At 50.7% G+C, this 18,199-nt stretch overlaps 1 protein-coding gene across 1 annotated transcript in view; it reads right to left on the bottom strand.

Annotated features, from left to right (window-relative positions):
- The window catches only part of SLCO3A1 (solute carrier organic anion transporter family member 3A1), a 316,410-nt gene extending 300,772 nt beyond the window's left edge, over positions 1-15,638 (bottom strand). The window contains 1 exon segment of the mRNA XM_030317455.1: positions 15,289-15,638. Coding sequence (XP_030173315.1) covers positions 15,289-15,468 — 180 coding nt within the window. The 5' untranslated portion in view covers positions 15,469-15,638.
- Positions 15,639-18,199: the final 2,561 nt, after the last annotated feature.

Genomic DNA, 18,199 nt, shown 5'->3' with positions numbered 1-18,199 from the left:
GTAGGTCTCTATATTAAGAAAAATACCACAAGCATGAACTTGAAGTTCAAGTTAATGGTAGAGCCAAGTGATGAGGCCACACAAGGTTCCTGAGCTGTCTCAGCCCGTGTTTTTAGATCGGCCATCTGTGGGCAACAGGTGTGGGCCAACAGGCCAGAGGCATTCTGGCCACACTCCACATCCCCTCTACACAGGATGTGAAGTTGAAGGGCACCCAGCTCAGTGAACGCTCCACCAGCCTCCTAGCCCCCACAGCATCGGGGCCTCAGCCCAGTTGCCGGTGAGCTCTGCTCCGAAGAGAGCTTCCCTCTGGACCCTCACGATTATTCCAAGGAGGAATGCCCCCTCTCAGCAGGTTGCCAAGTCCTTCTCAAGGAGAATGGGAGGGGAAGTTCGAATGGCCTCCATCCAATTTTTAAACTGTAAACCGCACACCCACTTTTTGTTTGGAGACATTTCCTGTGTGTGAACACAGTTTGTTCTGTTACCAGCTTTAAAGTTACCCAGAACTGATACATCCAAGGCCGAGCTAAAGTGTTTGAAGAAAAAAAGAAGTCCAATACGATAGGACCTTTCCTCATTTTAGCTCATCTTGCAGAAATCTCATTGGAAGATAAGTCAAAAAAGAGGTTGGCCACAGAGGTGCCATTGTGTATGGACGCCCCAGCCCCCGCCCCTCCTCGACTGCTCCCATCCAGGCGGGCACAGCACACTGGGACAAGCGGTGTCCTTCAGACCCTTGCCTACATCATGCGATGCGGCCATGCTTGCTTCTAGGTAAGTCTGAGGACACCATGATGCGGCTGCCTTCCACATGCCTGTAGCAGAATTTCAGGGCACCACTTCAAAGCTGGGGGGAGGGAGGTAAGCCTTGCCAAGAGAGGTGCCGACGGCCCCCGCAATGCTGGCTGGCGCTGACATGCCCCTGCATGTGGCTGTGGCCCTGTGCTCCCAGCCTTCGCCTTCTCCTCCAAAATGGCTTCCCACCCCCGTCCCACCTGCGAAGGCTTTCCCCAGCCAGACTCTTGAAATACCAGCCTGACGTCTCCTTCCCTTTGGATCCACCCTGACCAAGGCTGAGAAAATTACTCGACAGCTACTCTTCTCCCCAGGGCCATCTCCAACATCACCTCCCACTTTGACCCAACACTTGGCTTCTATGGCAAAGACCATGCCATCCCGTGGACCACGGATACAGCCAGACCAGCTGCAGGTCTCCAGGAGGACAGGGCCATGGCCTGGCCCAGGGCCTGGAACGGTCTCATGAAGGAGTCATTAGTAGAAAAAAATATAAACATGCCATCCCTGCCACCAGGATAAAGAGACTCCGTGAGGCCCAAGAAGATGCCTTTACTGAAGTCAATGTTGCTCACAGTTACTTCAAGAAGTTGTCCAAGTTTGGCAGAGACCAAGCTGAAGTCTTTTAAAAGGAGCCAATGCTGAGAAACTCTGAGAATCAGACAGTCCCACCCCCAGCAAAAACAAAACAAAACAAAACAAAAACCAACCCTGGAGATGAATGAGATTAGAAGGCAGGGGTCTGGTCCTAATGTAACACACACCTGGCCAAATCTGGGACTGGCCGGCATGGCCATAATATTCTCTTCCAGTCTTCCTGCATCAGGTAGGACTTCAGGGAGGCGACAGGGCCAGCTGGACATTTCACGGGGCCTGGTTCCTGTTAAGGAGTCCCGGGTGTAAGGCACAGGAGAGCTGTACTACACGCACTCTAAATATATACACACATAATGTTCACCCACATGTATTTCTAGGCTTTTTTTTTTTTTTTTACACGCATTTCCCTTAATCAGATGCTGTACTCATCCCAGCCACTCCCTGCACTCAGCTATGCCCAGAATCGGGAAAGAGTGTGTTCAAAGCTATTCATTAACGCAACTGGGCTCACTCCCGCAGCCTAACCACCACCCCACAGACAGAAACATAGTTATCCCCTTACTTATTCAGAAAGGAAACAAGGACTGTCACAGGATAGCACATCTGCAAAGAATGACACGCTGACCAACATTCCAGAAGTTTCCTACCCAACCCAAAACCCTGAAGAGAGCAAAGAGTCTGTCTTTTTCTTTTTCTTCTTCTTTGTACCATCAGACCATTTTAGGGTCCTTTGCTCTATTTTGCTCCTGGTATCGTGAGTTGAATCGTGTCCCCCAAAAAGAACTAGGATGAAGCCCTAATTCCTGATATCTGGGAATGTGACCTTATTTGCAACAAGGTCTTACCAAATGTAGTTAAGGTAAGATGAGGTCATTAGGGTAGATCCTAATCCAATAGGAATGGTGTCCTTCTATGAGGAGGAGAGAAACACAGAAGAAAAATGCCATGTGACCTCAGAGTCACATAAGGGAGGAGTACAAAGCCTATCTAAGGAACATCAAAGATCAAGGGCCACTGTCAGGAACTACAAAGAAGCAAGAAACGATCCTACCTGGAGTCTCAGAAGAAGGATGCACCTGCCGACACCTTGATTTCAGGCTCCTGGCCTCTAGGACTGCCAGAAAATAAATCTGTTGTTGGAAGCCACCCCGTGTATGGTTAGTTTGTTTCAGCAGAGCCCCAGGGAAACAATACACCCCATTTCTTCCTTCAGAAATGCCCTAGAAACTCATTCATATCGTCATCCACCTTCCCGCCCCTGGGTCCAAGTCTTCCTCCAACCAAAGGATGAACTGTCAAAGTCACTTTCTCTGTACTACACGTCACACCTTTCTATATCTAAGGGAGAATATATAACCCAATTTTTCTCTAACATCAGAGATACAGAAAATGTTTGGGAATGCCCCTACTATCCTCTGAACTCCACAGGGGAAGGTTTAAATAGAATATGAAGACCACACTCCCCACCCCCACCCCCACCCCCCAAATAAAATACAATAGGGTCCATCCGGGAAGGCAAGAATTACCATACAGTCTGTGGTCAAAGGTGGGACTGGATCTTTACCTCCTGTAGGACTGAGAGCTCAGCTTATATTACCCACCCAATGAGGACGGTGAGAAACCAACAAAGGAAACAGCTTAAAGAAGGATATTGACAGTGCCTGTAGCCTAAGCCTGGCACAGGAGTCCTACTCAGGAGTGACCAGGTTTTGACTCCTGGGAGCACGCTCTCACAGAGGTCTGATGGATCCGACTGGGACATCCTGCCAGGGCTGGTGAAGCGTGGCCCTGTGGCGTCAGGGGCCAGCACAGGGAGGCAAGAATAAAATTAATGAACAACCAGGAGGCGACAGAGCTGAGCTGACCACCGTGACCACCAGAGCTCAGCTCACCCGGTGCAAAGAGAAAAGCAGTCACGGAGGCGACAGACCTGAACACAGGAACACTCAGCTTCCTTTTGGGGGCTCTAAAACGTGTCCCTTGTCACACTGCACAGCCTCCCTGACAGCCTTGGGTGCCTGCAGCCCTAGAGGCATTTTTAATAGCTGCCTTGGTCCTATTACTTTTAAGTGACAAAGCATTCCCCAGTGAAATCTAAAGTATCAGAAGACGGATAAATACAAGTGTATGTATTTTTACCTGCTCACCAGATTAAGGATAGGTATGATGCCTATTAGGAAACGGTCTATATATACATATATGTATATATATGTGTGTGTATATATACATATATGTATATATATGTGTGTGTATATATACATACATGTATATATATGTGTGTGTATATATACATATACACGTATATATATGTGTGTGTATGTATACGTATATACATATATATATATATAAAGGAATATTTTAAAAGAGAAAAAAAAGTGGACTTTTTTCCTGCATTCACCAAAACATTACTTTTATTTGTATGTTTACAATCATTATTTCCAAAAATGAAACTCTTCTGGACTGTTCACCTACTCATCCCGCGAGGTAACGTGGGGGGCTAGCTCTGGAGGGTAGGGGCTGCATATTTGGGTAAATTACTTAATCCTGTGCCGATTTTGCCTAAGATGAAAAGCAGTAAGGGCAGATTTTTTTTTTAATTTTTTTTTTTAACGTTTATTTATTTTTGAGACAGAGAGAGACAGAGCATGAACGGGGGAGGGTCAGAGAGAGGGAGACACAGAGTCTGAAACAGGCTCCAGGCTCTGAGCTGTCAGCACAGAGCCTGACGCGGGGCTCGAACTCACGGACCGCGAGATCATGACCTGAGCCGAAGCCGGCCACTCAACCGACTGAGCCACCCAGGCACTGCAGGGCAGATATTTTTTAATATAAAAATTGTTAAGTTTATTTATTTGGGGGAGGGAAGGGGCGGGGGGGGGGGAGAGAGAGAGAACCCCAAGCAGGCTCCATACTGTCAATGCAGAGGCCAACGCAGGGCCCTAACCCTTGAACCAACGAGATCATGACCTGAGCCGAAGTCAAGAGTCAGATGTGCAACCGACTGAGTCACCCAGGTGCCCCCCCTTGGCTATGTTATTTTTTTTTAATGTTTATTTATTTTTGTTTTTTTTAATTTTTTTTTATTTATTTTTGCGACAGAGAGAGACAGAGCATGAGCAGGGGAGGGGCAGAGAGAGAGGGAGACACAGAATCAGAAGCCGGCTCCAGGCTCTGAGCTGTCAGCACAGAGCCTAATATGGGGCTCGAACCCACAAACCGTGAGATCATGACCTGAGCTGAAGTCGGACACTTAACCAACTGAGCCACCCAGGCGCCCGTTATTTTTAAAGAGACCTAAGAACGCAGGCCAAGGCCAACCATGGGACACAGGGACGACATGCCGAGTGGACAGTCGGTTCCACCTGTGCATCTCAGAAGGTTCACGGGGCTGCATCCGCTTTTAGCCCAAGTCCTGCTGGCTCCACGGGCCCCTCTGAGCCCGTGTGTGGTAAGGACGCCCTCCCTACCTGCTCCCATCACCTGCAAGCCGGAGAGCTACGCTGCCGGCCTTTTCAATTCGTATGCATCTCCACAGATTTGGCAAAGGTAAAGCGAAGGTGCTATTTTGTGGGTTTTGTTTCCAGAAGACATTCTTCCTTCGGCTGGCTGAAAAACTCCTCTTGGCATTTCAGCCTCCCAGCCGACACAGTATTTACCACACTGGGGAGACAATGCGACCCGCCACATGATAAATCACACAATCAGTTGTGATTCTTGTCCTAAATTTTCCACATGGAGACAGGGGAGGCCTTTCTGAAGCTCTTCTGGATCTCTTTCAACTCGTCTAGATTCTTTTAAGTATTTCCTCCCAGTGTCCACTCTGGCCACAAAATAAGCTCCTTGTCTACACTTTAGGAGGCTGTAAATGTGAAATGGGCCACGCAGCGTGCAGCCTGAGAAGAGGATGGTGGGAATGAGCCACAACAAAAGACCGGCAAATTATGCAACACGAGGCAAAATACACCCCAAAGGCGATGGTAGGGGGACTTTGGGAAATGAAATGTCCAAAGCATGGATGCCCATCACAATCGACAGTGGTTTTATTCCCGAACACGCCACTGAATCGCACAAGCAATCTCTCAAGCCTTCACGGACACCTGCCCTCTGCCACCCGGAGAGTCAGGGTGACCTCAGACACAGAACGAGCCTATGCACCCCTGGAGAGAAGGTGCTGGTGCTGAAGCAGCAGGCTGCCAAGTTCCAAGGGGAGAGCTCTAGGTGGCTCTGTGAGTCTACTTCCAATGATTTTCTGACCCTGAAAGCCAACGGAGAGATTAACTAATCAACACCATTCTTTTTCACAGGTTGGGGTCACAATAATGGAAGCTTACATAATAAAAACATACAGGTCCGCGCTTAGAAATTTGTACCTTCATTAAGAGAATTCTCAGCGAGGGAAACACAAGATTTCAGGTACAGTATTTTAGAGCTTACATAATCAGTCGGAGGGCGGCTTTCCAATTTCCACTTGCTTATATTCAAGGTGGTAATTTCTCATTCGAATCAGCCGAGGATGGGAAAGAGGCAGTGTCAGGCTGGGGGAGCAGATCCAACAATTAGACACGGAGCGTGTCTATTTTACATAAGCCTTCTCCCAAAGAGGGGAGGAGGGAAAGACAACAGCCAGTCCCAAGAACATCTGACGATAGTCTTTAATTGAAAGCGCCATTGTGACACTGTTCTCCCGGCACCAACCTTGCGAGTGCAGAAATGGAGGTAAAAAGAATCATCTCGATCTTGCTGAAGTTCTGGTAGTTGTGTAGGCAGTGACTTAGGGAGCAAGACGCCTAATATTCTATTATATTCCCCAGGACTATGTGTTGAAAGCCTGCTCTTGGCTCCTTCCTATTTCTGCTAACTCTGCATCATCGGGAACTCGGGGAGCTAGGAAGAGACAGCCACAACAGGCTTTAGACCCACCGACGAAAGGTTTCGAGGGTCACCCGGACAGCCAAGTTAATTATCCAGAGACCCGTCCCAAAGGGCAACTTGCCAGACAAATCAGAATCTGCCACCACATAGTAGAGAACTCACATAGGGAGTGTAGGTGGGTGGACAGACAGACGCACAGACAGAAGAAAGGCACTCCCTAGGCTTTTGAATGGACTCACTCTATCCCACAGTAACTCAGACCTGCTGGGACATGCCAGGGACCCAGCATACCACTGGCCACTTGGATGGGTTGTGGCCACAGCTTGCTTCTGTGCTCGTGGCAAAGATTTTTTTTTTTAATTTTTTTTTAACATTTATTTATTTTTGAGACAGAGAGAGACAGAGCATGAACGGGGGAGGGTCAGAGAGAGAGGGAGACACAGAATCGGAAACAGGCTCCAGGCTCCGAGCTGCCAGCACAGAGCCCGACGCGGGGCTCGAACTCACGGACCGCGAGATCACGACCTGAGCCGAAGTCGGACGCTTAACCAACTGAGCCACCCAGGTGCCCCAAAGATTTTAACCAAACCCAACGCTAAGGAAATAAGACATCGCTGTTACACTCAAGGCTCTTCCATTCTGTTACCAGGCATCTTAAAATGCCACTGGGGATGTGATGTCCCAGAAGAACAGAGTATTGAAGAGGTGTTGAAGGCACCTTTTATTTATGAAGGTATTTATGAAGGAAATCATGGAGGCAAAGGGGAGTAAGTGGGCTCCACACTACCCCCTCCCCAGCCCCATTCAAAACCTGTGGCTTGGAGCCAACCTACGTTGTCTTTGGCTTTTAAACTGTTCCACTGAAGTGTTGACTGGAAGTCATAAATGAGACATTTGTATTAAGTCCAAGAAAATTTTAATGACCGACTATTATGTCTCAGGGAAATAACCATTCCCTATTTAAAGAGGAATGTCAGCTCGTTTCAGGAAACAGCTGGGCTGGTTACGATCGTTCCTATTAAATTGAGCTACTAAACCCTCCGTTAGGAAGGGGTTCCCTTTACAGAAAGGCTCGTCTCGAAGCCACAAAGAAGAACAGAAATAAAGAAGCTGGGAACAGCCAGCTGCAGAGATTCCGCTACACCCAGTGGAGCATTTCCGCTCTGCATATTGTCACTGGAGAGCCCACGACACAGCACCCCTCCCACCCCCACCCCCAGCCAGTCTTGTTCACTCAACTGTGGCTACAGAAGGTCCAGGGTCTTAGGAAGCTGATAGGGTTTCTTCCTCGGGGAAGTCGACACCCAGCCAGCAGAGTCTGGGGATGCAGTGGTGTTCAGAGAGCGTGTGCTCTCTTGTGAAGCCCGTGGCCCTTGAATGTGAGGCTAAGAACTCGCCTAAAACAGATGCTGCAGGTGGATTCACTGAGAAGAGCCCAGTCCATTCCTTATCCTTCCCAAGGACAGGTGCGACCAGAGGGGCGCTGTGCAAAGGTAACCCCCTAAACAATCATCGTAAGTGGGGATGAATGGACCCGGAGGATGAGAAACAGCACGGCATCTATCAAGAGCCTGCTCAGGGTGCCTCGGTGGCTCAGTGGGTTAAGCGTCTGACTTCAGCTCAGGTCATGATCTCGAGGTCTGTGAGTTCAAGTCCCGCATCGGGTTCTGTGCAGACAGCTCAGAGCCTGGAGCCTGCTTTAGATTCTTGTCTCCCTCTCTCTCTGCCTCTCCCCCGCTCATGCTCTGTCTCTCAAAAATAAGTAAACATTAAAAAAAAGTTTTTTAACTTTAAAAAAGAGCCGACTTGCTCTGCTTCGGAGAAACCAAAAAGGGTCAAGATGAGGAAAATGCCCCAATTGTGCCTGCTGAGCCCTGCCGAGCACTGCAGGAGGATTAAGATGAAGCAGTGGGTGTGGCAGGAGACCTGAGCCCCGCCCCTGGCAACCAGGACCAAGCTCCCAGGTCGCTGACCAGAGGACAGCATATGTCCAGGACATATGTCCCTTGATCCCCGAATCCTGACACTCCAGGCTGCTTTGAAGTGGCCACTCTTCACCCAGAGAAACAGAGTGAGCTATGAGAGCCCCAATCTCCAATGTGGGAAACAAAACCGAGGCCTCACCCAATACCCCAAATTCTCAGGCCCTGGGGAAGGACTTTGGTTATGCCAAGGTCAGCGACTAGGGTTGTGTCATTAGCAGCAAAGCAAGTACTGAATCCTGTACCCTAGGAGAGCACTCTATCATGTGTCCATTTATTCAAATATCTCAACCATCTGTAAGTCGGTCCCATTTTTCAGATGACAATATTGGGACTCAGGTAAGTCAAGTCACCAGGAGCCGGTAGGTAGCAGGCCCGGGTTCAAGTCCAAGTCTTCTGACTCCATAGCCAACACTCTGCTCCTCAGCTGCCTGCAACATAGAGGACCATCAAGGATTCCCTATCCTGTAGCCACAGACCAGAGCGATGGGAAACAGGGCCCCCCAAAACGAGGCATCAGGACTCCTGTCCCTCCCAGCCATCCCGAGCGCCCCTGTCCACCCACCTCCAAGTACCCACTGGCTAGAAACGCTCAACAGAACCATTACTAGAGCAAACTCCTCTCCCACGTGACTGGTAATTCTTACAGCGTCTTTAAGACAAAATGGATTGCTACATTTAGAATAAGGGAATAAACAGAATTAGCAACTGGTACTTATTTCTTGCTTCTAAAAACATTTTACCTCCCGGACAAAATGTTCATGCAGAACAAGGGAACTACCTGAGAGTACAGTTCACTACACCCAAATCAAAGTTTGATTGAAATAATTTTATTTCTCATTTGTTGGGGCTACAAACTGAATGCCTGTGGAAAATATGTACAACCATGTCATTATTAATAGCTCGTATATATCAAAGACCATGTGCCAGTTAACATTCAAAGTGCTTTCCATGTACCAATTCAGTGAATCCTCAGAGAATCGTTATGAGTATTATTAGACCCCCGTTTTAAAAGAAAAACCAAGGCACAGAGAGGTTAAGTAATCAGTTTAGGAACACACAGCCAAGAAGGGGAGAACGTGGGTGTGAATCCCAGGTCTTCGGAAGCTCATCCATCAAGCCAAGGTTGCCGCAGATGCTTATCATTCTCCTACCTGGCAATTTTAACCATTTCATTTGGGGTTTTAACCACGTTTAGTCATTTTAACATGAACACATAGACACTTGGGTTACATAAAATACAAGTTTCTCAAACCATACCAATTTTATTTATCCTGTGAACCAAAGTCACTGATTCCACCCTTTTTCCCCCTACTTATTTCCTATTTTGTAGATACAGATACAGATATAGCAACAGAAAACAAAACTAAGTTAAAGGAACAAGGATGCTATCTTTCCGGCTTACAGATTACCAAAAACATTTCTGAGAGGGGACAGAATATAGGTCACTTGACTTCAGGGGAGTTCTAAACCCATGTTTAAGCCACACAATCAAAATTACCAGCAAACTGTCCCTTAACAACGTCCAAAAGGGACAGCAATCAATATTTGGTCTATGCAACCCTACACCAGAACGTGTACGTATTAAACGTATAATGCACACGATGCACATGTTAACATACATAATAGGAGTAGGTATACAAAACATGAGTAGAAGTGTTGAGTATGGTGATTCTCCTTTGGAGGAATGTGGTTATTTATTAAATGATGTGCTGCAGTTAAATCCCTGCAAGTTTGGGGCGCCCGGGTGGCTCAGTCGGTTAAGCATCCGACTTTGGCCCAGGTCATGATCTTGGGGCTTGTGAGTACGAGCCCCGCGTTGGGCTCTGTGCTGACAGCTCGGCGCCTGGAGCCTGCTTTATATTCTGTGTCTCCCTCCCTCTCTGCCCCTCCCCAGCTCATGCCCACACTCTGTCTCTGTCAAAAATAAATAAACTTAAAAAAAAAAAAATTAAATCCCTGCAAGTTAAATGTGTTCACCAAGTTGAAAGGAGAAATACTGCTGGTAGAGTTTTATTCTCCATCCCAGCAAGAGGGGGGCAACTTCTGCAGACCTGCCTGCCCAGTCACCTGGCAGGCCCCACCCTCCTTGCCTAGCACCTCAAGGAGCCCTCCCTCAATCCAAGGAACAAGGTCAGCTCAGCAGGAGTCCTTGCCACTCCCTCTGCAGGAGGCCTAGACCCTGAAAGGAACACCCCTGTCTGCAATTAACCAGGAACATTCACGGATTTTGTTGGGTCTTTATTCCAGGCCTTCATCGTCTTCAACTGTGGCTGCCTCCTCATTGTTTTTTGCTAGGTTACACTTACTCATCCCCAGTGATGGCTATGCGAGCCCCTCCATAAACAAGCAGCACTTGAAAGCTTGCTTCAAGACGAGCAAGAGAGATGCAGAGCCCCTCTTGCTCCAACTGCCTCTGCCCAAGTAGAAACTTATCCAGCTTAACACAGAGCAATGCCATTCCGGCAGCAGGCAAGCAAGATGAGCTTAAATGCTGGGCATGTGATTAGCAAGACAGTGCCCCTGCGGAGAGGCCTCTGTGTCCTCTGCTTTGTAAGGTATCTAAAATGGAAAAGGGGGAGAGTTCCAAAATTCAGGAAGGATCTTGCCCGCTTTACAGCCCACCGATCCCATTTCTTTGACCATGAAACCCCCAAGAGAAAACCCCTACAGAAACTAAGCTGTGTACACAAAGCTGATTGAAAGGAATTTGCAGAAATCATTTTTCCCCTAAATAATTATTAGCTAAACATGTGCAACCAAACAGCAAGGAAAAAAAAAAAAATCAGGGTAATTGTATTTCTTACTACCTGGGGCTATATAGTAATTATGCAAATGGCAGGGAATTTGTCACTTTGAGTAACCATAAGTGTGTAAAATAATTTGATTAAGTAAAATACAGTCGCCTTAGTCATCATACTAATTTGACAAGGACTTTAAAAATGTCCCTCAGCTGTCTGCTTCTGGGTAAGAGACGTAAAAACCCATCTTCAAAATGATGCTTCTTTAGGGAGAGAGAAAAAAAAAAGAATAACAAATCCAGTAGTTTCACCTTACAAGTAATTGCAAGCCACTGAATGCTCTCAGGCCTAACACTTTTTAAAGTGACTAGAAATCAGTGAGATGGGAGTTCTGTTACATGCACTCAGTCATCCGGCGAATTATTTCGTCACGACAACCTCCGACTTAGGGTTTGCAAAACTCTAAATAGGGAAATGCCCACCACGGGTCCTAGGCACTGTCTGTGCACCCCACCCTGGAGACTCAACAGGCCTTGTCAAGTTTGCATCCTGAGGAAATTCAAATGCATTTGTATGTGAGCCTCGATCCTAACTGCCCAGAGGTGTCAAGGTTTTAATTTCCTGTACACAGCCTTATCGACTCCAGTCCTCGGCAATTTGATAACACACACGAAGCTCTACACGCAGGGCTGGCCTCCAAGAATGGCTTGAGACATCTCAGTGGGTCTCCACACATCACCATGAAGTACACACAAAATAACTTTCTCTCCCTGCAGTTCCCATAGGCCTAAGCCTTCTCCAAAGGGGCCGAGACTTAAGCAGAGATTACATCCTTGCAAGGTCAGTTCAGACTGGAGCCACCCAAAGCAAAGCCCCAAGTAAAGGAAAATCGCATTCTCGACCCAGCATACCTTGCTGATCAAACTGGATGGGGTCTCTCTTCTTATGCTCAACAAAGTATCGCATAGCCACTCAGGCAGTTTAAGGGACTAAGAGAGAACATCCCCGTGACATTGGCTTATCTGAAGTATGATTTCCAGTTACAACACTTGCAAGTGTAGCAGATTTCAGAATCCACAGCTGGCCGGGGGGTTGCGCGATTACCTTATCTCTACTATCACAGCATCTGGGTGTCAGGGTCAATAACCTTCAGCATTGCCCTGGGAGACGCACCCCCACACCCGCACACACATGGAGGCAAAAAGTTGCTGGTCCCCTGCCCAGCTTAACAATTGGTGTTTGTCTCATATACAAGTCTCCCTTGAGTTTCCTCCCTGGGCAGGTTCTTGAGGGAAAGCGCGCGTGCGCGCGCGCACACACACACACACACACACACACACACACACACACACACAGTCCTGCTTTACAAAGTTGCTTCTCAAATCACAGGCAACTTCCTGCTTCAGTTCTGCAGTTGGGGAGCTTACACCGGTGCCATTGAAGACACAGGGCAAGCCCTTTTCAGAAAGTAAAGGGAGAAATGAAATGAAGCCTCCAAATATAAAACACGGCATCTGAGAAGACAAAACAATAAGGTAGCTGCATGGACTACTGGGATCAAATAGATTAAAATAATGTCGCTGGCATAGAACTTTCGATAACCCCCCTCGCTATCAAAGCAAGCACTGTTGGCAGTGTCCCACGGTGTGCCCTTCATCAGGTACCTGAAAATGCTTCATCGGAGAGGCAGGCTGATTGCCAAGATCATATATAACACACCCCTGGCACATGGACCCTGACAGTGCGTATGATCACCTAGAAAAGCAGGCTCTGAGGTTTCTTAAGAAAGCCATGATGAATTAAAACGCAGACGTCTGCCTTTCCTGCAAACATCCTACAACGTTCCATTCTCAAATTATCCATGAAGAAGTCACACACAGCTGCAGGAATAACTTTTTATTCCACCTCCAAATTAACAGATGAACAGAAAACTCCCAAGTGGCCCAGAAAAACAAAACCCACAGCAACCTGATTCAGTCAACCCTGGCAAGCAAACTATTTATTTTCACGAGGTTCAGATGGCCATAGAGAGTCCAGGGCAGCCGGGCAGGGCAGAGCCCTGAGCACCCTATCCCTCCGCTCCTAGTAATCAAAATAAATTCAGTTTCCCAGGCCTGTCCTCTCCTGGGCCTCCATCCGCCTTCTGCTGGTCACCTGTCGACTCCTGTTACCCTACCCCTCTGAACCAGGCTTTCTATCAGCCCAGGCTGGAAATGCCAGCAGCCCCCCTCTCCCCCCATCACCACCAACAACCAGGTGGACTGGGTTCCTGCCACTGGCCTACTCTGGGATTAAAGTCAACTTTCTATCTCCCGGTGCCAGCCAGCCCTGCCTTTAGGTATCCAGCTTCACCAGCAGCCCTCTGCTCCTTAACTTTCTAAAGGAGCCCAGGCTACTCATCTAGTTGAAGCTCAGCCTCGTTCCTTTCTAAAACCCTTAGATCATGGCAAGCTAAAAAACGAAGACCAGGCCTTTATCATTCATGGTGTGAAAAGTTCCGTTCCTGTTTGCCACGCATGAATAACGCACCCTACTGAACAAAACTGGCTTCAGGCAAACAAAATGGTAAACCCGAAGGCAGCTGTTGATACACTAATTACCTCCCCAAACACAGACCCCGGTTAGGTAGTACACACTTTGCATACGCTCCAGCACAGACCCACAAATATCTTGTTAATACGCATTTGCATCTTGGTAATACACATACCTATCTTAATAGCGTAACAGTCAAAATTCCCTCCGTGAAAGTGCTGATGAACGGACCCCCCACACAGGGACCGTCTGTGCTGGAACTCCGAGAAAAGTGCATTTTTGTACAACAAAAATCTAAACACCGAAGAAAACTGTGCTTTGGGCTTCAGGGCTCACCTGCAGCATACAAGTCAAGGATGCACAGAGACGGGGACTTAAAACACTTTCATCTCACAAGGAGCAAAGGAAATGCAGCTGATTTTCAGGAGCCCTGTAACTTTGGCACCCCAGGAACAGAGCTGAGTTTGAACAATCCTCTCTGCTAACCACAAAGATGACGTTCCCCTACGCTACAAGCCTGCTTGTACTTCCCTCTGACTGTAAGCCCGGGAGTCTTTGGAGACTATGAATGGTACAGGGCACCCACCAGTCCAGCCTTCATTAACTGCACCCCAAGGCCAAGAAGGAGGGATTAGTGGTACATCAGGAAAAGCATGGTTCTATCTGAGGATGTGGTATTCCAACAGCCAAAATCCTGTCCAATTCTATCTCCGTCAAACTTGTTCAGGAACACTCAAAGTCTCTGACGTTTCATTTCATGTTTCAGGTCAATCACCAAAGTAATGATTTAACACTATACACTGACAAAATCTTCTCCTGTGTAGGCAGGGCTGGACTCGGGTCTGAAAGTGCGCTCTCTGGAACTCAAGTTGGGACCACCCGCGCGGGGCAGGACAAGGCGACAAAGTAGGTATTTGACAGTGCTGAGTCATTACAAGCTGTTTCCTCTGATATGCCAGGCACCCCTGGGCCGTCTGAGCGTTAATATCCCCTGTCAGAAGGCAAATGAAATAGACGCACATAGTGCAAAATGATGCGACCCCCTCGCGGGCGAGAGACCACGGTGGGGAATCGAGGTCTTAAGCACGGGTAGCAGGAGCTACACAAACTCGCAGCTGCTCTCCAGGTACTGTAACTTTATCCCAGACGCCAAAAGATGGCTATTGGGATACGGAGAGGGAATATTCCCCCTGCAGCCCAGGCTCCGAACAGGGCCACACTCGGGTGCGTTTTACTCTAAGCTGTTAAATACCACCCCCCACCCTCCGTAATTGGCGCATGGGGAAAGCGCCCGGAGAAAATGATGCATAATGAATTTGTTCTCGAGGCGGATGGAATGGAAAGAGTGGAGGACGCAGGATGCTCAACTGGCTTTTCTTCCCATGTGCAGGTCACCTGAAACCCGCGATGCCTGCCTCTCCAAGGGGGCTCCTGAACTCACCCTCTGGCTGCGCCTTCCCGGCGGGGAAGCAAACGGTTTCCCGGCCACCTGCCCGCCGCCTCTCCTCCCCGGGCACCCCAGGCCCCCGCCGGCCGCGCGAGCAGCTGCCGGCATCCGCGGTCCCGCCCGCTCCCGGCTCGCTCGGCAGCCCGGGCCGGCAGCTCCCCCGGCGGCCGCCGCTGCACCACTCGCCAACCTCCGCGCCGGGCCGAGGTCATGCCCGCCTGCCCCCGGGCCCCAGGCGGCCCCCTCCCCGTGCCAGCCGGCCGCCCGAGCGCCGGGCCGGGGAGGGGGCCCCCGCGGCGGAGTTGGCACGGGGACTCACCAGGTAGGCGCCCACCGTGCCCTGCGCCAGCATCAGGGCGCACTCGGACACCAGGAAGATCTTGATGTTGGAGAAGCAGGACACCTTCTTTTTCTTCTTCTTGTTCCTCTGCGCCTCGTCCCCCTGCAGCTCGCCGCTCCGGCCGCCGCCCGACGAGCCGCCCGGCTTCTTCCCCTGCATCCTTCCCCCGCCGCCGCCGCCGCCGCTTTCCCGCTCGCCCCGGGTGTCGGGCCCGCTGCCGGGCGGGGGTGTGCGCGGCGAGGCTGCGTGCTGTCCCCGCCCCGGGCCCGCGGCGGCCGCCCCCGTCCTGCCGGGGCTGGAGAGGTGGAAGGCACAGCTCCTCGCCGCCGCCGCCGCCGCCGCCGCGCGCGCTCGCCCCTTTCCTCCTCCTCCTCCACCTCCTCCACCTCCTCCTCCTCCTCCTCCGCCCTCCCCGCGCCTCCTCCTCCGGCTCGGGCTGTGCCAATCACAGGGGCTCCTCGCGCCGCCCGCCGCCGCCGCCGCCGCCGCCGCCGCCGCCGCCGCCGCTTCGCCGCCCGCGGACGCCCGCCGCTGCCATCGCCCGCTTCCCTTCGCCAGCCGGCCGCGCCGGCCCTCGCCTCCCTGCGTCTGCCCCGAGGCCGGGCCGCCCCTCGCCGCCAGCGCGCCCTCGGGGAGGCGCGAGGGGGACCCGCTCGGGGCGCGCGCGCAGGGAGGGAGGGGGGTGCCCAGGAGGGAGGAAGGCGGTGCCCCGCCCCTAGATGGCGCTGCGGAGCACGGGGCGCCCCCGCGGGCGCTGGGCGGTGCTGCGCGAGGAACTGGGGGCGCCGAGGTGGGGTGCGCGGGCGCCCCCGCGGGACGGGGACCGAGTGCTGCGGCTTCGCGGCGCTAGACGGGAGAGGAGGGGCGGTTTCTAGGAAGAGAGCGAAGACCGAGTTACCCAGGGAGGGGTGGACGCGCTCGCTCCCCCTCTGCCCGGGTATTTCTGGGGACAGATGTTGCGCCCCGGGGCTTGGGGAGGTGCCAGAGGTCAGAGCTGCTGGCGGCGTCCGCAACCCGCGGGTCCCTGCTCCTGCTCCCCCGGGCCGCTGGGCGTGCCTAAAGGGCTCCCGACCTCAAGGAAGGAAAGCTCTTCTAGAGGGAAGTTCGATTAATCCGTCGAGAACCGCACAGGCTATCAGTCGCCCCCAGGCCGCAGTGTCTAGGTGGCTGCAAGGTCGCAGCGACCCCAGCAGAGGGCCTTGTCCAGCCCTCCATCTGCCTGGAGTCCATCCTCAGGAATGATGCAGCCGAGGCTGAAGTCAGCGGGAAGCGATTAGCCCAGGCCTCCCCTAGTATTGTGGCCCAGGCTGCCCTTCCCGGTCTTGGCCTGTAAGCCCGAGCCCCCGAGGCAGCCGCTCTTTATAATCATTACCAGGAGTTTGGGCCACAAGGCACCACCAATAAGATCTACTAGTGGTCCGCAGGCTTTTGGAAGCTCAGAGAAACTGGAAAGGACTGGATCAGTACCCGGAAGCCCTCAGCAACTTCTGCCTGGGCCACTGAGAGGAGGGGTGGTTCAAACCATTGTTTATAAAGCGTTTACTTAATAACAGGTCAAAGAAAATGTGCCATTCTCCTAGGCTCCTGAGAATGGCTTCAATTGAAACTGAAGGCTTTGAATTGAAACACGCAGGCTTCAATTTGAAACTGAAGAGCAATGAACACATCCGAAATGTTTACTTCCTCCCGAAGAATGGGAATGGGAATGGATGGTGTCATGGTGGGGGTGCTGTCTTGCCATGCCATTGAAATAAAAACGGCCTCATCCTCTGGTTCTAGACATGATCTCACCTAGACCTGCTGTCCCTTTCAGATGCTCCCCTCTCCTTGTCTTCGCTGTCTGCTATCTGAATTGGCTCCCCCCAACAGAGGCCTTTTTCCATTTTTCCCCCAATTCCTGTCACCCGGGGCTGCACCAATTCCCAAGAGTCTGTCACCTTCCTGCAGCCCCTTTCCAAATCCCGCCGCCCCCCTCCCCGCCCCCCACGCTGCCTCACAGCAGACTTTTCTACTGAGTCCTGCGTTTGAAGGGCTGGGGCCTCTCCGACACTCTGACGTCAAGGGAGCATCTCCTGACTTTCCTGAGAAGCCCTTTGATGAGCTAGCTCCCTGCCTGCCTCTGTGGCTTCGCGCTGCAAAACTGAGATGTTTACTTGTCCCACTGCTGTTGAAACAGCAGAGTGCATTATGGTCCATAAGTGTTGTTCACGTGCGTTGAAATAACAAGAGCTAATTTTTTTCAGTTTATTTATTTATTTTGAGAGAATAGGAGAGGGGCAGAGAGAGAGAGGGAGAGAGAATCCCAAGCGGGCTCTGTGCTGTCAGTGCAGAACCCAAAACGGGGCTCAAACTCGTGAATCGTGGAACTGTGCCCTGAGCCAAAATCAAGGGTCGGATGCTTAACTCCCTGAGCCACCCAGGCGCCCCCAAAGAGCTCATGTTTATTGCGTGCTTGCTCTGGCCAGGCCCCATTCGAAGTGCTTCACCTGTGTTTACAACTGAACCCTCACAGCCACCCTCTAAGCCAGATACTGTTATTAGCTCATTTTACAGGTCAGAAAACGGAAGCCCAGAAAGGTTGACTCACCTTACCGATGTCACATATCCAGTCAATGGCAGGACCAGCCTTTGAAACACGTCCAGGTTCTTGATGACTCCCTATCACCCAGTGGTCTGTCTCTTGGGGACAAGGGAACTCACATGGTTTCTGCTTTATAAATGGAGACTCAGAGATATATAGTGACTAGCCCAGTGTTACACAGCTCAAAGGGGACAGGACTTGAATCCAAGTCCAGCTGCCTTCGCTCTGTACCACACTTCCTTGTGTGTAGTCCCAGAGGGGCACAGGCTTTTTTCAGTTTGGGGTCATTTATTTTACATAAAAACTGTC

The sequence above is a fragment of the Lynx canadensis genome, chromosome B3, assembly GCF_007474595.2.
Source record: "Lynx canadensis isolate LIC74 chromosome B3, mLynCan4.pri.v2, whole genome shotgun sequence".
NCBI lineage: Eukaryota > Metazoa > Chordata > Mammalia > Carnivora > Felidae > Lynx > Lynx canadensis.
This window is presented reverse-complemented; position numbering and strand designations above follow the sequence as displayed.